Genomic DNA, 20,965 nt, shown 5'->3' on the forward strand with positions numbered 1-20,965 from the left:
TTCTGGAGGTTTTGCTCTCACCTTTCATGGAGAAGATGGCATCAAAAGTTTGGACCAAGTTTACATCTTTATTATTAACTTAGAAACTAGTGGACCTGGGGAGGTATTGATATAAAACGATATGGAATAGCAGGAAGTTAGGGAGAAAAAAATTCCCATCTCCTTTCTTCATTTCAACCATCAGGAAGCAGAAGGGCCAAGACAGGGCTGGTGATAGGAAGAGAAGACTTCTACTAGATAAAGAGGGAAGGAATATAATATTGGGGTACCTTCTCCTTCTAGCATTTCCTATTGCTTAGATATCTGACTCAACTGGTTATCAGACAAGGTGAAGGCAAACTTATTTTTTAATTTTGTACCAGTTAATGATATCTTTCTCAGGTAAGATGAAAATAAAAACTCCACAGTCCCTTTGTTCCTCCTTGATTGCCACCACCCTTCTCGTCCTTTGGCTCTTTTTTTGTTTTTGTTTTTTGCAGTTTTTCACTTGACAGGCCCACCCATTCACATGAAGATCTTGCAGTGGACACCTGCCATTTTTTTTTAAATAGGAAAGAACAAACTTTGTCTTTAGGTAGGCTTGAAACATCTACAATTTCGTAGGATGCTCTGCCACTAAAGTCATGTTTTTTCCCTTCTGTTAGGAATATGGATCAGCGTTTGAGTGTCCTTGGTACCTAGACTAATTCCAGTACTGAGAAACATAGTAGAAAGGAAAGTATTAGAATCAGCAGGTCTGGCTTGGTACTATAAGTCCCTCTGAGTATAAAAGTTAACAGGCCAGCCAAACTTATCCTCTGTTCCTCACATGTGACACCCCTTCCCTCCCATCACCAAGCTCATTCCAGGGTTTGTCCCTGTCTGAGATATATTCTCTCCTCTCCTCAGCCTCTCAGAATCTCTAATTCCTTTCGATGTTAGCTCAAATACCATCTCCTACATAAGGCTTTTCCTGATCCATATGGCACTTATCAGGCGACATCTGGCTGACCTGTTGGGATGCTCCTTATGTTTGACATCAAGGTATTTCAGGGTAGCAATGAAGGACTGAGCTTGGAAGCCTCGGGCGGTCCCAGCCACAACAGGGGTGTGACAGATAGCACTGTCTGTCCCTATGGTCACAATGTTACTTCTCAGGGGGGTCCCCAAATGCCCCGCTTTGTCCACAGCCTTTGCCACACAGCGCACGTGGAACCTCCTGCTGAAGTAGATACTGTCCAAGACCTGCAAGGGAACAAGAGGGGAGCTAAATCAGATTTGCTGAAATCACAACCAGCTCTATACCCTGTAGTTGCAGGCCTTATTCTGGCTAATCTTTGTTAACTTCAGAAACTCCTAGAATTGATAGAGTTGGTGATTTCAGCTACTGTGTTCAACATAAGAGTTTCTTAAAGCTTTATACAATGACAAAGGACAGTGGCCAAAGTCCTCTGTTGTCACGGACATATTAACCATAAGTCTTGCAGGAATGGGAACAATGTTTATACCTGAAATTCAGGATGTAGCTGCTGACTCCCTTTTTTTTCATCAGGTCACTTTATTAAGTGTATCTGAATTTCTTGGCAAACATACTCCAGGACATGTCTTTTTTGTGTGTCCTGGACCCTTTGATGTTGTTATGTATATAATCATGCATATTATACATAATATTATATTATAATACAATATAATCTTATGTATATAGTTGCCTATATAAAGGCAACTATTTACACTGAAACATAGATATCAAAATATTTTAAAAGCAAGTTCATGTTAAGAATCCCTGCTCTAGGAAGAAAAAACCTTGTGTTTTTTGTGAACTACAGACAAATTTTAAAGTCTTTGCTGAGATTCATTAAAGACTATTGATTTGTTCATTTAAAAAGGATTAGCTGTTCCCTTGCTTCAAGATGGCAGACTAAATCACAAATTCCATTTGTTGCCCTATAATAATGAACCAAATTTGGTGAAGAGCAGTCTAAACTTCTTTGAAAGTTATTAGAGAACAGAGAGAAATGTGAAATGTGCTGCATGTAAATTCTGATACAAGTTGAAAGAGATAGATTACCAGCCCATAATAGAAAATGATCAAAATGCAGCTAAGCTTATAGAAAAAAAATTATCTCCTTACTCTAGTACTAGAAATCAAAGCTCTGGAGAGGTCTTAATATAGCATTTATGTAGCAACTCACAATTCTGGGAGGTTGGTGTTATTACTATAATCATTTTATAGATGAGGAAACTGAGGCAAACAGAGTTTAACTGACTTGATCAAAGTCACACAACTAATAAAGTATCTGCAATCAAATCTGAACTCAGGGTTTCCTGATTCGACCCAGTGCTCTGACCACTGTACCACTTTACTATCTCCTTTGTTTGTATTGGAGGAGGCTAGATCCAAATCAAGATAGTTCCAAACAAGCACAGTGTTCTCTGAACTGCTACCTATTTCCTTCAGCTTGCTTTTTGAGAGAAAGTGACAGAAAAGACCATGTTTCATTAATGTAAGGAAGTCATCCCTATTGCTTATTCTTCTTCAGTTGTTTACCCACCTAGTCTTGCTTTCTCCACAATGACTCTATTTTACCCTTCTTTTTTATTTTTCATGCTTTCTAAAATGGAAAAGGCTCCTAACAGATATTCAGTAACGCATATTGATTAAATGGGAAAAATAAATAAAAGACTGTATACATATGCTTGTGTTTAACCCTCATGCTACGTGGGACAGAATTAAATCTAGATACCTTATTTCAGCTAATGGCTCAGTTGGACTTTAAGCAAATCACTTAATTTCTGTTTGCCTTGAGAAGGAAATGGCAACCCCACTCCAGCATTTTTGCCAAGAAAACCTTATGTGGAGTATTAGCGTGTTATTATTCATGAGGTCACATGGAATCAGCTACAACTGACAAAATTAAACAAATCCCAGAGCTTTCCAAAGGAAAAATGGAAGCAACTCTGCACTTACTCATTCCATCCTGGCCATCATACATACCATGTGGTTGACACTGGTAAAGGGTGTGTTGTCGGTGATGGTCTCAAAGGGAGATCTTGCCCCGTTGCCATCTGTGGGCGTTGCTACTTCCCAGCTAAAACGCACCGAGGTCTGATTGATGCCAGCCTCCACACACCGTTCCTTCATAATGGAATACTTGGGGAAGTGAGGGTCACAAGGGGTGACGCAGACCAGTGGGTACCCTGGGGAGGGAGATTTTTTGACTCCTTCCTTGGTCACTTCTTCCACATGGTCATAGTCAGCTAGCATAACCACCTGCAGAGCAATGAAAGCAATGAAGCTTCAGGGAAGCTCACGCAGCAGGGCTGAGAGCTGGACCTTCCCTCCCACAAGCATCGCATAAATGACATTAATGTAGCATCAGCCTAACTTTGAAATCTAATAGGAATCTGTGAAAAGAGGCAGCCCTGAGAAAACAACACAGAACAATAGGTGGTGAAATGTATCTGAACTTGAGCCTTTTCACATTTGTAAACCAATTATTAAATTATCCATCAAGTAGTAGAGAGAGGGCTAGATTCAGAGTCAGGAAAACCTTTATTAAAATCCAACCTAGGACTCATACTGGCTGTGTGACTCTGGGCAAATTATTTAACCTGTCAGCTCCACAGGCAGCTCTCTAAGACTGTAAGTAAGTAGAAAAGGTGGCAATTTACATGAGTGGAAGGAATTCCCTCACCAGGTGATAGCACAAATCCAGTCCAAAAAAAATCCCCCCAAAACAAAACAATAATGCAAAACCATTAAATGATTAGCTCCATTAGAAATAAGAATACAGAAACATACTATAATAAATAACTGGCTTTGCACATATAAGCACATAAATAAAAAGAAAATGACAAAATTACTAATCTCACCTAGCATCTCTCCTTTATACCAAGAGCAAAGGTTTTACCTTTTAGGACAGTCATCTCAAGTTCTCTCTCTCTCTTTCCTGAGTCTCTTTCTCTGTCTCTGTCTCTCCCCCAACCCATCCCAATTTATTCCACTTTCTTTCTTCTTCTCTCTCACCTGCCATGGAATGAGAAAAAAATCCACATCAATTCTCCAAGGAACTACAATAATAATGTTCTACTGGTTCATATTATCCTGATAAAGAAATTCAGAGTACAAGAAAAGTTATTTCTCATGACATTCTTGTTTCGGATGGAGTTAATAATTTTAATGGGTTTTTGAACCAGATTTGCTCTGGTAAGGAAATTTCTTCCACTTGACATAGATTGCCACTTTCTCTACCAATTATAGTCCTTTTAAAGCCCAAGGAGCTGTGAAGTGAAGACAAAATGTAAGTTTGCTGAGAGCAGGGACATTTTCCTTTTTGTTTTTGAAAACCCAGCACCTAGCTTAGTACAGAGTAGGGACGAAATAAATACTTGTTGATAAATTTACTAAATTTAAATTAATTGAAGAAGTAGGATTTACTCCCACATTTCTTCATTAAATGCCAATTATCATAGCATCCCTTCACTAGTTCCAATTTCCCACTGTTCACTTATCACATTCAGTCCTAAGTTAGAAATATACTTTACAAACAGGAAGTTGTGTAAGTGTTTATAAATCTGTAGGGTAATATCCAGAAAGTACCTTCTGATCTTATCTTCTTTTTGGGCGTGGGACAATCAAGGTTAAGTGACTTTCACACAGTGAGTATCTGAGGCCATATTTGAAATCAGGTTCTCCTGCCTCCAGAGTCAATGCTCTATCCACTGCATTACCTATTACCTCCCATTTTCACATGTCACTAAGATTCTTTCCCTTTTTGCCTTCATCAAACAGAAGGCTCCACTGACTTCTGCAGTAACTCAAAGGGCTTTCACCTTCCAAGGTCTCCCTTCCTTCATGCATTCCTCTGGAAAAGAATGCTTTCTTTCTGTTGAGTCACTTACAATGGGTGGTGCAGGTAATATGAGACTCCCAGCAGCCTCCTGGTCCAGGATTGTCACCGTTGCGGTAGTTATTTCACCGAGGACTGCTTCCACTGGGTCATCAGGGCCAAGGACCAGGGAGAAGGACTCATGCCATTCCCGATCTTCATTAGATAGAATCTCTACTTTAAACAGGATGTGGTCCACACCTGTACCGTGGGAGCAAAGAGAAAGTTAGAAAGACCTGAGATGGTTCTGTGGTGAGCTGTTTTATACATACTTGCCTTTTTGCTAATTGCCTCACTGCTATTTAAAATGAACAGAATCCATTTGACAGACAAAATTCCACTGTGGTAGAAGCTCGGGAACATTCACCTGCAGATGTATTATTCAACACCATATGAGGATTAATGAGGCTTTTCTGATGATAGTTGGATGTAATAAAAATCTATGACTCGAAATAGATTCTACCTTGGCGACATGTCTTCATTTAATTCTTTCTCTCTTTTACTAAAATACATACTCACATCCATCCCCTAAAGAGCATCAACTCTATGAGCTACAAGGTTGGACTACCCCAAAAGAAAAACCGAGTGATGTTGTAGGAACCTCACAGCAGTTCTAGCTCAAGGCTTAGAGAGGTATATTTCTATTTTCAAGGCAAAGCAAGATCTTCCTTTCCTCTAAGCTTTGCCTTGTCTTGATAAGAAGGATTATTGAAGCTTTTCTGTAGCACTGCTGCCCATTTCTACTGCTCTACAACTTTTGGCAGCAAGTGGAAAATATCCAGTCCTCTTTATTAAATTATCCTAATGAGTAATTTTAAACCAGTTAATTTGGCCAGTTATAACTGTTGCTTTATATGTGTATAAGTATATATACATGTACACACACATATAACAGTTGGCTATCATTCTTTCTATCTTGATCCTCCCCATTCTTTTCCTTCCTTCAGCTTCAGTCTCTATCTTGGATTTCTGTGATAAATAGTGTGTAGAAAACCTGCAATGTGATAACTCCTAACATCATAACTCATATTTCTTTGTAAACCCTAGAGGACAACAAATCTGTGTGTTCTTTTATTGTTCATTAAAAATATATGATCATGAAACTGTACACTTGACCAAATTTATATATATATAAAATTAAATGTGTGTGCACACACATATCCATGTGTTTATGTGTGTATATTCACATGTATGTGTGATTGAAAATGTACAATTTAAAATATAATTTCAGTAATACAATTTTATTAAACAATTACTGAACATTAAAACATGCTCTGTGAGTGTATATAGAGATGCATACACATATACATACATCCATATATACACATATGCAAAGAGAATGAGAAAGAAAGTGCATGTTTTAATGCAATGGACCAAAAAACCCTCATTATTTTTATTAAATAACTATAAAAATTTTTCTGCATATACAAATGTTTTTTAGATATAATTTCTCTCAATTTCCTTCCTTTACTTAATCCCTTCTCCCAATGCCAAATATATGCTTCCTCAATGAATAAATCCCCTATCATGGAGTTTCTTTTTTCATTACCAGGACTGAATTTCAAGACACGGCTCTTTGGGTAATAATCCACACCAGACTGGGCAGAACCATCTCGAGTACTGCAGCGGACCCTGGAAGTCCTATTCTGGTCTCCTCTACGGATTACTTTGATGTTCAGAATTGCAAGAGCATCTGGCCCAGCAGGTTCCCGGACCTGGTATGCAGCCTCTTCAAATTCAATAGTTGGAGCTAAAAACAACAAGTTTGGGGTAAAAAGAATCACAATCTCAGAGCTGGAAGATCACTGAATCCAAATCATGTGAACATGATTTCTCCATTTACATCCCCACCAAATGCCAGTCTTTGCTTGAAGATCTCCAGTAAGAGAAAATCCATTACTTCCCATCACAGCCCACCCTCATTTGGGACAGTTCGATAGTCGGGAACCTCTCCCCAATATTGAGCCTATATTCACTCTTCCCAATTCTCATTCATTCTTCCTGTTTCTCCCCTATGATATCAAAAAGAATTTTCCACATGAAAGCTTTTCAAATATTTCCTAACAACTGTCTACATATTCCTAATGTTTTCTTTTGGCCAGACTTAGCATTCCAAGCTCTTTCAACCATCCCTCTGATGGCACTAGTATGAAGTTCTCAGCATTCTGGTTACCCTATTTCATGCTCTCTAGATTTTCAATGAATCTTCTGGAATTTGGTTCCCAGAGTTGAATACAATAGTTTAGATGCAGTCTGAGTAGGGCAGGGTATAGCAGGATTGCCATCTCCATAGGCTTGTACTTAAATTAGGTTTTTTGACTGTCATTTTCTCATATCAAATTCATACTCTACTATACTCAAATCTCTTTTATCTAGCCATGATTTCCTCATCTTGTCCTTGTAAAGCTGATTTTGTTGAACTCAAATGTGAGACTTTAAATTCATTCCTATTCAATTTTGTCTTATTAGATTCAGTCCAACACTCTAGCCCACTAAGGCCTTTTTTAGATTCCGATTCTGTCATTCACAGTGTTAGCAATTCTTTCCAGTTTTATGCCCTCTACAAATTTGATGAGCCTTCATTATGTACCTCTCTCCAAGTCACTGATAAAAATGTTAAACAGGACAGGGCCAAGTACAAATTACTAGGGCAAAGGTTCCCCAAATTTCTCGGTTCATAGTATCCTTAATGTCTCAGTAATTTTTTTCAAAATGCCCCTGGGTCAAAAGAGATTCCTAAACATTCGTATTTTTGTGTTTCTCTTAGAAATTAAAAACACACCATGGTGTCCCTGGAAGTTTGCAGTACTTGCAGCACATAATTTGGGAGCTATGCCTGAAGGGCATCCAATAGAGAGCTGGAAAGAATGCTAGATTCTGAGTGTGAGATCTTTGGGTTCAAATTACAATTTTGTTACTTACTACCTCCATGGCAAGTCACTTACAAGAGGGTGAGTCTGTCTGCTTCAAGTCTCTCTCCACTTCAATCCATTCTCCATTCAGGCACTAAATTGATTTTCCTAACGCTTGTGTCTGAACATGTCACATACACATATACCCCAACTCAAAAAAATGCCACTGGTTCCCTATACCCTCAGGATCAAATATAAAATTGTCTTCTTAGATTTCCAAAATTGAGCTCCCTCCTAACATCCCAGTCTTCTTATACTTTATTGCACCGTTTGATCCAGTGAGCAAGACACTCCATTTCTCAACTCTGGACATTTTCTTTGTCCCCCATGCCCAGAAAGCTCTCTTTCCTCAAAAGATGATTCCTATTGCTTTTCCTAGTTTCCTTTAAATCTCAACTAAAATCCAATCTTCTCTAGAAAAACTTTCCCAACCCCTATTAATTCTAGTGCCATCTTTTAGCTAATTATTTCCTATCTTTTATATGGCTTGTTTGTACATATTTATTTATTTGTTGTTTCCTTAGTTTTAAGTTCCTTGAGTGCGAGGATTACTCTTTGCTTCTTCAACTTGTTTTGGACTATCTAACTAACACCAATTAGCCACACCCCTCTTTCTTGACCACAAGAAAAGGAAAGACTCAAAAAATTTAATCTAAATATAGCATTGTCCCCAACTAATAGGAACCATGTCCAAAAAGGGGGGAAATATGATTAATCTATTCTTGATTAAACCACATTGGCTCTTTGTCATCACCAAGTATACTGTGATCACCATGATGTACTAATCAGATGATTAATTAATAATATATTGTATACCCAAAGAGATACTAAAAAAGGGAAAGGGACCTGTATGTGCCAAAATGTTTGTGGCAGCCCTGTTTGTAGTGGCTAGAAGCTGGAAAATGAATGGATGCCCATCAATTAGAGAATAGTTGAGTAAATTGTGGTATATGAATGTTATGGAATATTATTGTTCTGTAAGAAATGACCAGTGGGATGAATACAGAGAGGCTTGGAGAGACTTACATGAACTGATGCTAAGTGAAATGAGCAGAACCAGGAGATCATTATATACCTCAACAATGATTCTATTTGAGGATGTATTCTGATGGAAGTGGATCTCTTCAATAAAGAGAGCCAATTCAGTTTCAGTTGATCAAGGATGGACAGAAGCAGCTACACCCAAAGAAAGAACACTGGGAAATGAATATAAACTGCTTGTATTTCTGTTTTTCTTCCCGGGTTATTTATACCTTCTGAATCCAATTCTCCCTGTGCAACAAGAAAACTGTTTGGTTCTGCACACATATAGTGTATACTGTAACCTATTCAACATGTAAAGGACTGCTTGCCATCTGGGGGAGGGGGTAGAGGGAGGGAGGGGAAAAATTGGAACAGAAGTGAGTGCAAAGGATAATGCTGTAAAAAATTACCCTGGCATGGATTCTGTCAATAAAAAGTTATTAAAAAAATAAAAATAAATAATATATTGCATAGTTTGGACAAAGAATTGAAATCAGTCTCAGTGACTTTTTCAGATTGCAGTTGTTTTTTGTTCTTGGAAATTGGGACATTTGCCTTTCTCTAATGCTATGAGACCTCACCCATGGATCTTTCAAAGATCACTCAACTTTGCTAGCTCCTTCAAAACACCAAAATGCAGTTCATTTGGGTTGAGTGACTTGAAATCATTCGGGCTTAATGTTCTTTTACTATCTTCCTCATTATCTTAGGCATTGATTCCCTAATAATCCATTTTGTTCTATCTTTCCCAGTCCAAAGATCACAGAAAAAAGAAAAGCAAAATAAGAGATGTGGCCAAGGAGATTGAGAATCTAACAAATAGACATCTTAACGTCATTGGAGGTACTCCAAAACTTGATTCCCATTGATTCCCATTCTAGCCCTATCTTATACTACTTATCCTCACATAGTCTATACCATAAACAAATGGATAAATCTCTATCTACCAAATGCATCTTGAGGTTTCTCAATTCAAAAACTTTGTTCTTGTTGTTCCTTATTCTTGGAATGTCCTCCCTTCCCCATCTATGCCTGTTGCTTTTCTACAATTCTTCAAGATCTGATTCAAAGGTCATTATTTCTGTAAGCCCTTTCTAGACCTCTATAGATCTGTAGTCTGTAGACTTGTTTAATAAAAAAAGGTGACAACTGTACTTCAATATAATTGGCTTTATATATGTGTATATATTCTAAAATAAGATCCTGAGAAGGGGTCTACAGACTTTACCATTCTGCCAAAGGGGTCTGTGAAGCACAATAAAATATTAAGAACGTCTGCTATGGATGTAAAGTTAATTCTCTCATTTTATCTCATAATCCATTTATTTATTTTACATTGGATATGTGTCTGTACTGATGCAAAGTGAAACAAGTAGGAGCAGACAAACATCATATATGGTAAAGGCAATATTTTAATGGAAATATATTTAGAAGAATTGTATATGTTTAGCCTATATCAGACTGCTTGCTGTCCTGGGGAGGTGCAAAAAGAGGGAGAAATATTTGGAACATAATGTTTTGCAAAGGTGAATGTTGAAAACTATTTTTGCATTTATTTGAAAAAATAAAGATAATTTTTTTTAAAAAAAGCAATATTCTGCAATGATCAACTGTGAATGACTTTGCTATGCTCAACAATACAATGATCTGAGACAACTTTGAAGGACTTATAATGAAAAATATTCTCCATCCCCAGAGAAAGAACTGATGGAGTCTAAATATAGATGGAAGCATACTTTTTCACTTTATTTTTTGGGAGTATTTCAGTCTATGTTTTCTTTTACAACATGACTAACAGAGAAATATATCTTGCATGATTACACATAAACCATATCAAATTGTTTGCCTTCTCAATGTGGGGAATCAGAAGAGAGGGAGAAAATTTGGAACTCAAAATTTAAAAAAATGAATGTTAATTGTTTTTATATGTAACTGGAGAAAATACTAAATGATTTTTAAAAAGAATATGTATTTGTGTCTTAAGAGTTTATAAGCTTCTTGAAGAAGTGTTTGATTCAATCTTTTTTATCTTCCTCAACCTTTGCAAAGTGCAATACATTTAAGAAGCACTAAATGTTTGTTGAATGAATGAATGAATGATCTTCCCTAGCCCTCATAAAGTCTACAGTAGGAAGCACTTAATATTTGTTGAGTGAATGAATAACACAAAAGGTTGATTATACATAAAATTATATAGAACCAAAGATGAAAGAGAAATCTATCTTTACTACTAGATCTCATAGTTCAAGTTTGAAAGAATAATCAAGAGCTATGAAGAAGAAAGAGTGAAAGACATCTTCTCTAGAAGTCTCTTTTCAGTTTTCTATCTGAAATAATGTCATGATTTTCAACTAAGAGAATAATCTTGAAAATAATCCAAAGGAGAATACTTCCTTTATCCAACAAGAACCCAGGATTAATTTCTCTGAAGTTCTCAGACTATTTTGCTTTTAGAGAGGATGGAGGTTAGATTGAGGATTAAAACATGATTCTCCTCTACTTGAGGGAAGTCTCCTGAAGGTAAGAACCACAAATTATTCATCCATTCATCACTTCATCTTTCTCAGTATTTAGCATAGTATTTTTCCCACAGTAGACACTTAATAAATATTTATTACTAAAGTATCCTTTGAGCTCTGTTTTTTCCTGATTTTCCCCAACATCTAAATCTTTCCTTATTGGTTATAGTTTAACTACTCCCTTAACATCTTCTTCCCCACCCAGTACTCGGGGTATTAAATGGTAATTATGCCCCATATGTATCAGTACAGTAGTAACTTAAACAATTTATTTTTAAGTCATTAGATAAACCAATTTGAATAAGGAAAACTAATAATTTACATAAGAACCTTTCCAGGAAAGTGATACAATCTTTCAAAGCAAAGGAAATACTGGTAGGTGAATTCTATTTTCAGGAATCTTACTGAATTATCATACATTTGGAATATGTCCATTTCCCTCTCTGTGGTCCAGTTTTTCAGGAGTTAAAAGATGCTGTAACATACTCAGTGTTTATCACAAACATGGTGAAGATGGATTAGGTTAATAGCTACCAAGTTTTTTGAATTTTTTTTAGTAACTTAGAACCCATCTTCAATAAAGATGTCATTTGTTGCTCCAAGTTATATAAACATACCGTTGTTAAATATTTCCAAAAGAACCTTGATTCAAAAGCACTTCTAATTTTTAATTATGTAAGCAGCTGTTCAAGCCACTATTCACTAAGGCATTTTTTAAACTTACCATCTTCATCATTGGATATGGTGATGGTGGCCATGTTACCCTTCCCTATTCTTGCTCCACTCCAGTGATTTCCAAGAGGACTGCCAAGGTAGACCCTGAACTGTTCCTCTGGTTCAAAAATCGAGTCATCATTAATATAGACAGTGCAGTTCTTCACCTATATCAAACACAAAGATTTAGATGTGAAAAGAAAGTTCAACAATCTCCTAGATGTCTTTGGAAAGATTATTCTATTTTGTAGACATCTGAAATGTCACAGAAATAGATCTAAAGAAGCACACCAGTGACAGCCAAATACAGCTATTTTTTTTTGTTTTTTTTGCTGACGCAATTGGGGTTAAGTGACTTGCCCAAGGTCACACAGCTAGGAAGTGTTAAGTGTCTGAGGCCAGATTTAAACACAGATTTTCCTGACTTCAGGGCTGGTGCTCTAATCACTGCACCATCTAGCTGCTCCCAAATGCATCTATTAGTAAAGGAGAACATACAAATATTCTTTGGTATAATTCTTACTTCAGAGACTCAATGATAGAATCTTTCCTGTTCAAATCCAGAGAAGTTTTAAAGCAGAAAAGGACCCAGAGGCCTTCTGATCTTACCCCCTCGTTTTCTAAATGAGGAAACTGAGGGTCATGGAGGTTGAATGACTTGACTCCCCTCCCAAAAGATCATAGAGGTAGAATACAAGTAAAAAGCAGTGGATCAGGTGATCTGAAGCCAGATTCTAACCACTGATGATTTGGGCAGTTAGATGACACAATGGATAGAGTCCCAGACCTAGAGTCAATTCTAATCTGGCTTCAAATACTTACTTAGGTATGCAACCCTGAACAAGTTAATTAACCTCTGTCTACCTCAGTTTCTCCATCAGTAAAATGGGCAATAATAGCACCTATTTCTCATAGTTGTTATGAGGCTGAAATGAAATAAGAATTGTAATGCACTTATTTAGCATAGTGTCTGGCAGATAGTAATAACTATATAAATATTAGCTATGATGATGATGATTTTTCATTTTTAGCTCTGTCATAAATAAAGAACAAAGAAGGAAGAAATGGAACAAATATTTATTAAGCACCTAATGAGATGTATATTCATATCCATTTTACAATTGAGGAAACTGAGGCAGATGGGGTGAAGTGATTTTCTCAGAATTGTATAGCTGGAAAATAAGTATCTGAAGTTGTATTTGAATGCAGGTCTTCCTGACTCCAGGCCTAGCCCTTAAGCTATTGTTGCCTCTAGGTACCTATTAGAAGGGGAAAGACTACAAGATATTCCGTCATTAATGTTTTTAAAAAGATAGACTTCATGAATGAAAAAAGTATTTATTAATCACTTACTATGTATAAAGCATCATGCTTAGTTTACAAACAGAAAAGCAAAATGGTTCCTGTTCCTATTGTCGGCAAACTAATATTCAAATGGAGGAGAACACAGAAGAAGGGATTCCTATTAAAGCTGAAATCAACAGTTCTCAGTGATATGGAGTGGCCCGAAATGGCCCCTCTACATTTGACCTGGTTGATTTGGATACTGGTAGAGGCCTATTGAGGGTGTAGGTCTCTGTACACAAGCCATAACACATTCATTATCTTGCTTAGAAAACTAAATAATTATTTTTATTTTCTATCAGTTGAGGATTTTCACAGCTAAGAGAAAAGACTTCTTTTGAATTTAAAAATGACTTCAGATGGGAATAGAGAAATTCAGCCCAAATACTTTCTAAGTCATATTGACTATAGATTAGAACACAGGTCAGAAGATTTCCTCCATTATCATTCCCAATGCCCAAAAACATCATGAATCTCCCCCTAAATACTGGAAGAGAAGCAGAATTGCAGTAGCTCAAAAGAAACACAAGATATGCAAATTTAGAGATATCTTTACTCCAAATGTTCACATATGGGCTATTTGTACCTAATCTGTACGAGAGCATTCAAAGTTCCTATTGGTCTTATCCACCAGTCAACACATGAATCTTGATTCCAAAACAGTGATGTCATTTTAGTTCCCTTCAAGGGCAAAGGACAACCACCAATCCACAGAACAAAAGGGTATCCTTTCTGCTGGGTACAAACATGTCCAAGTCGCTCCTATCTCTCAGTAAATCCTGCCATGACTACATAGCTCTCATCCCCCACATCTCTAATCCTTCTCAGTTCAACTCCTTGAAGAAGCTGGCTACAATAAAAGCCTTTGCTCCCTCTCTTCTAAACTATAGTGTGGTTTATGACTCATTACTCAACTGAAACTACTTTCCTTAAGCTACCAAGTCTCTAAATTGCTGAATATTGGATGTGGACTTTTTCTCAAGCATCTTGATTTCTCTGTTGCCCTTGACACTGGATATTCTGGATTTGACAAAAATCCAAAATTGCTTTACAATTCTTATTTCATTTCTCCCCCAAAACCTTAGGCTTTATCCACTATACTATACTATATGAATAAAACTCTTAGAGTGTCAAGAATTTGCCAAAATTGGTTCCGGTTAAGATGGCGGAGAGGAGGCTCACAGTTGCATAAGCTCCGTGCTTTCTCTCACTATCCACTTCATTACAAGCCTCTGAATCAATGCTTGACTGAAAAAAACCCCCACATATAGTTACCAAGAGAAGCCATCCTTGAGATTCGCCAAGAAAGGTCTGTCTTTACTGGAGGGCTGGGGCGGTTTTAGATTGGGCGCAGGCGGCGGGCAGCGGCAGTGAGAGCACGGGAGCAGACTGGAGAGGGGGTGGGGAGTGATCGCAGCCGTCTCTGCGGGGAGAACTTCGCTACAGGTTTGGATACTTTGCTCCAGCAGCAAGTCAGCAGCCCAGCAGAGAAGCTAAAAACACCGGGGCTGAAGAATACAACCCCAAACAGCTGGAGTCTCTCGGGACCTGGCCGCCCCCCTTTCCCCCCCCCCCCACAGTGACTCAGCACGCTCTGGGCTCAGGCGCACACAGTCCTGCTAGTGCCTCACTGCTGCCCCCTGCAGTCTGTAGAGGAAGCTCGATAACACACCCAGCCCCTCCCCCAAAGAAAGACTCCAGTTTTTTCTGTTTTTCTTTGGTAGTTTGTCTCTGATTAATAGACAGAATGAGCAAGAAGCTGAAGAGGACTTTAACCCTTGACAGCTTCTACACAGATAGAGAGCAGACTCTAAATCCTGAGGAGACTAAAAACAGGCAGTCCCCAGGTGAATCCCCAAAGGAGGAGATCATCTGTTCCTCAGCACAAATGAACCTCATAGAAGTGATTAAAAAGGCTCTCACAAGGGAGTAGAAGAAAAATGGGGAAAGCAGAGTGAGGCTTGGGAAAAGGAGAGGGAGGCCTGGGAAAAGGAGAGGGAGGCTTGGCAAAAGAGCCTGGAGAAAGTTAAAGAGAGAGTGGATAAAGAAGTAAAATCCTTGAAAAATAGGATTGGTGAACTGGAAAACAAAATTGGTGAAATGGAAAAAAATTCCACAGAACAAAAGAACTCAATTGGACAATCAGAAAAAGATTTTTAAAAAGTGAGTGAAGAGAATACTTCACTGAAAATCAGACTTGAACAAGTGGAATTGAATGACTCGAGGAGACAAGAAGAATCAGTCAAGCAAATCCAAAAAAATCAAACAATGGAGAAAAATGTGAAATACCTTCTGGGGAAGACAACAGACCTGGAAAACAGATCCAGGAGAGACAATGTGAGAATCATTGGACTTCCAGAAAAACATGATGAAAAAAAGAGCCTGGACACTGTCTTCCAGGAAATTATCAAAGAGAACTGCCCAGAAGTCATAGGAACAGAGGAAAAAATAAACATTGAAAGGATTCATCGATCACCCACTGAAAGGGATCCTAAAATCAAAACACCAAGGAATATAGTGGCCAAATGCCAGAACCCTCAGATGAAGGAAAAAATATTGCAAGCGGCTAGAAAAACCCAATTCAAGTATCAAGGAGCCACAATAAGGATCACCCAGGATCTGGCAGCATCCACATTAAAAGATCGAAGGGCCTGGAATATGATATTCCGAAAGGCTAAGGAACTTGGTATGTAACCAAAAATAACTTACCCAGCGAAAATGAGCATCTTTTTCCAGGGAAGAAGATGGACATTCAACAAAGTAAGCGAATTTCATCTATTTCTGATGGAAAAACCAGAACTTAACAAAAAGTTTGATCTACAAATATAGAACTCAAGAGAAATCTAAAAAGGTAAAGATTAATCTTGGGAACTATATTTTGACTATATAGATGTATAAAGAATACATGTATACCTTGTTCTAGAAATTGATGTGGAAAGGACATTGTATCAGAAAAAGGGTAAAGTGGGGGTAGTACATCTCATGAAGAGGCATAGGAAACCTATTATATCTGAGAGAAAGAATGGAGGGGGATGAATATAGTGGGTATCTTACTGCCTTCAGAATTGGCTTTAAGTGAAAAATCTTAAGACATATTCAATCTATGGTGAAACTTCTCCCACCTCATTGAAAAGTGAGAAGGGAAAAATGAAAAGGGAAGGAATAAGCTAAGCGGAAGGGAATACGGGAACTGGGAGGGAAAGGGGTAAGATAGGGGGAGGAACTCTAAGGCGGGGGGAAGGATACTAAAAAGGGAGGGCTGTGAGAAGCAAGTGGTGCTCACAAGCTTAATACTGGGAAGGGGGGAAAGGGAAAAGAAGGGAGAAAAGCATAAACCGGGTTAACAAGATGGCAAATAATACAGAATTGGTCATTCTAACCATAAACGTGAACGGGGTAAACTCCCCCATAAAGAGGAAGCGGTTAGCAGAATGGATTAAAAGCCAGAATCCTACAATATGTTGTTTACAGGAAACACACCTGAAGCGGGGAGATACATGCAGGTTAAAGGTAAAAGGTTGGAGCAAAATCTACTATGCTTCAGGTGAAGTCAAAAAAGCAGGGGTAGCCATCCTGATCTCAGATCAAGCTAAAGCAAAAATTGACCTAATTAAAAGAGATAAGGAAGGACACTATATCTTGCTAAAGGGTAGCATGGATAATGAAGCACTATCTATATTAAACATATATGCACCAAGTGGGGTAGCATCTAAATTCTTAAAAGAGAAACTAAGAGAGCTGCAAGAAGAAATAGACAGTAAAACTATAATAGTGGGAGATCTTAACCTTGCACTCTCAGAATTAGATAAATCAAACCACAAAATAAATAAGAAAGAAGTCAAAGAGGTAAATAGAATACTAGAAAAGTTAGATATGATAGATCTCTGGAGAAAATGTAATGGAGACAGAAAGGAATACACTTTCTTTTCAGCAGTTCATGGAACCTATACAAAAATTGACCATATATTAGGACATAAAAACCTCAAACTCAAATGCAGTAAGGCAGAAATAGTAAATGCATCCTTTTCAGACCACGATGCAATGAAAATTACATTCAACAAAAAACCAGGGGAAAGTAGACCAAAAAATAATTGGAAACTAAATAATCTCATACTAAAGAATGATTGGGTGAAACAGCAAATCATAGACATAATTAATAACTTCACCCAAGAAAACGATAATAATGAGACATCATACCAAAATGTATGGGATGCAGCCAAAGCGGTAATAAGGGGAAATTTCATATCTCTAGAGGCCTATTTGTATAAAATAGAGAAAGAGAAGGTCAATGAATTGGGTTTGCAATTAAAAATGCTAGAAAAGGAACAAATTAAAAACCCCCAGTCAAACACTAAACTTGAAATTCTAAAAATAAAAGGTGAGATCAATAAAATTGAAAGTAAAAAAACTATTGAATTGATTAATAAAACTAAGAGTTGGTTCTATGAAAAAACCAACAAAATAGACAAACCCTTAGTAAATCTGATTAAAAAAGGAAAGAGGAAAATCAAATTGTTAGTCTTAAAAATGAAAAGGGAGAACTCGCCACTAACAAAGAGGAAATTAGAGCAATAATTAGGAGTTACTTTGCCCAACTTTATGCCAATAAATTCGACAACTTAAATGAAATAGAAAAATACCTCCAAAAATATAGCTTGCCCAAACTAACAGAGGAAGAAGTAAATATCCTAAACAGTCCCATCTCAGAAAAAGAAATAGAACAAACTATCAATCAACTCCCTAAGAAAAAATCCCCAGGACCAGATGGATTTACATGTGAATTCTACCAAACATTTAAAGAACAATTAACTCCAATGTTATATAAACTATTTGAAAAAATAGGGATTGAAGGAGTCCTACCAAACTCCTTTTATGACACAGACATGGTACTGATACCTAAACCAGGTAGGCTGAAAACAGAGAAAGAAAATTATAGACCAATCTCCCTAATGAATATTGATGCTAAAATCTTAAATAAAATATTAGCAAAAAGATTACAGAAAATCATCACCAGGATAATACACTATGACCAAGTAGGATTTATACCAGGAATGCAGGGCTGGTTCAATATTAGGAAAACTATTAGCATAATCAACTATATCAATAACCAAACAAACAAAAACCATATGATCATCTCAATAGATGCAGAAAAAGCATTTGATAAAATCCAACATCCATTCCTAATAAAAACACTTGAGAGCATAGGAATAAATGGACTTTTCCTTAAAATAGTCAGGAGCATATATTTAAAACCATCAGTAAGCATCATATGCAATGGGGAAAAACTGGAACCTTTCCCAGTAAGATCTGGAGTGAAGCAAGGTTGCCCACTATCACCATTATTATTCAATATTGTATTAGAAACACTAGCCTCTGCAATAAGAGTCGAGAAAGAGATTAAAGGAATTAGAGTAGGCAATGAGGAAACCAAACTATCACTCTTTGCAGATGATATGATGGTATACCTAGAGAACCCCAGAGATTCTACTAAAAAGCTATTGGAAATAATTCATAATTTTAGCAAAGTAGCTGGCTACAAAATAAATCCCCATAAATCCTCAGCATTTTTATACATCACCAACAAAACCCAACAGCAAGAGATACAAAGAGAAATTCCATTCAGAATAACTGTTGATACCATAAAATATTTGGGAATCTATCTACCAAAGGAAAGTCAGGAATTATATGAGCAAAATTATAAAAAAGTCTCCACACAAATAAAGTCAGACTTAAATAATTGGAAAAATATTAAGTGCTCTTGGATCGGCCGAGCGAACATAATAAAGATGACAATACTCCCTAAACTAATCTATTTATTTAGTGCTATACCAACCAGACTTCCAAGAAAATATTTTATTGATCTAGAAAAAATAACAACAAAATTCATATGGAACAATAAAAAGTCGAGAATCTCAAGGGAATTAATGAAAAAAAAAATCAAATGAAGGTGGCCTAGCTGTACCTGATCTAAAATTATATTATAAAGCAGCAGTCACCAAAACCATTTGGTATTGGCTAAGAAATAGATTAGTGGATCAGTGAAAAAGGCTAGGTTCACAAGACAGAATAGTCAATTATAGTAATCTAGTGTTTGACAAACCCAAAGCCCCTAACTTCTGGGAAAAGAATTCATTATTTGATAAAAACTGCTGGGATAATTGGAAATTAGTATGGCAGAAATTAGGCATGGACCCACACTTAACACCATATACCAAGATAAGATCAAAATGGGTCTATGACCTAGGCATAAAGAACGAGATTATAAATAAATTAGAGGAACATAGAATAGTTTATCTCTCAGACTTGTGGAGGACAAAGAAATTTGTGACCAAAGATGAACTAGAGACCATTACTGATCACAAAATAGAAAATTTCAATTACATCAAATTAAAAAGCCTTTGTACAAATAAAACTAATTCAAACAAGATTAGAAGGGAAGCAACAAACTGGGAAAACATTTTCACAGTTAAAGGTTCTGATAAAGGCCTCATTTCCAAAATATATAGAGAACTGACTCAAATTTATAAGAAATCAAGCCATTCTCCAATTGATAAATGGTCAAAGGATATGAACAGACAATTTTCAGAGGATGAAATTGAAACTATTACCACTCATATGAAAGAGTGTTCCAAATCATTATTGATCAGAGAAATGCAAATTAAGACAACTCTGAGATACCACTACACACCTGTCAGATTGGCTAAGATGACAGGAAAAAATAATGATGAATGTTGGAGGGGATGCGGGAAAACTGGGACACTATTGCATTGTTGGTGGAGTTGTGAACGAATCCAACCATTCTGGAGAGCAATCTGGAATTATGCCCAAAAAATTATCAAATTGTGCATACCCTTTGATCCAGCAGTGTTTCTACTGGGCTTATATCCCAAAGAAATACTAAAGAAGGGAAAGGGACCTGTATGTGCCAAAATGTTTGTAGCAGCCCTGTTTGTAGTGGCTAGAAACTGGAAAATGAATGGATGCCCATCAATTGGAGAATGGCTGGGTAAATTGTGGTATATGAATGTTATAGAATATTATTGTTCTGTAAGAAATGACCAGCAGGATGAATACAGAGAGGATTGGCGAGACTTACATGAACTGATGCTAAGTGAAATGAGCAGAACCAGGAGATCATTATACACTTCGACAACGATATTGTATGAGGACATATTTTGATGGAAGTGGATTTCTTTGACAAAGAGACCTGAGTTTCAATTGATAAATGACGGACAAAAGCAGCTACACCCAAAGAAAGAACACTGGGAAACAAATGTGAACTATCTGCATTTTTGTTTTTCTTCCTGGGTTATTTATACCTTCTGAATCCAATTTTCCCTGTGCAACAAGAGAACTGTTCGGTTCTGCAAACATATATTATATCTAGGATATACTGCAACATATCCAACATATAAAGGACTGCTTGCCATCTAGGGGAGGGGGTGGAGGGAGGGAGGGAAAAAAATTGGAACAGAAACGAGTGTAAATATAAAGTAATTATTAAATAAAAATTAAAAAAAAAAAGAATTTGCCAAAATTGCCAACTTAGCCAAAGTCAGCATACCAAGGCTGAGAGGAGTGTCTC

At 37.0% G+C, this 20,965-nt stretch overlaps 1 protein-coding gene across 1 annotated transcript in view; it reads right to left on the bottom strand.

The window, feature by feature from the left end:
* The window catches only part of FRAS1 (Fraser extracellular matrix complex subunit 1), a 360,951-nt gene that overhangs the window by 32,271 nt on the left and 307,715 nt on the right, over nt 1-20,965 (bottom strand). Inside the window, exons 58-62 of the mRNA XM_051966720.1 lie at nt 12,047-12,203; nt 6,418-6,618; nt 4,882-5,069; nt 2,975-3,250; nt 992-1,224 (exon numbers count right to left, since the gene is read on the bottom strand). Coding sequence (XP_051822680.1) covers nt 992-1,224; nt 2,975-3,250; nt 4,882-5,069; nt 6,418-6,618; nt 12,047-12,203 — 1,055 coding nt within the window. The remainder of the gene's footprint in view (nt 1-991; nt 1,225-2,974; nt 3,251-4,881; nt 5,070-6,417; nt 6,619-12,046; nt 12,204-20,965) is intronic.

The sequence above is a fragment of the Antechinus flavipes genome, chromosome 6 (genome assembly GCF_016432865.1).
Source record: "Antechinus flavipes isolate AdamAnt ecotype Samford, QLD, Australia chromosome 6, AdamAnt_v2, whole genome shotgun sequence".
Lineage (NCBI taxonomy): Eukaryota > Metazoa > Chordata > Mammalia > Dasyuromorphia > Dasyuridae > Antechinus > Antechinus flavipes.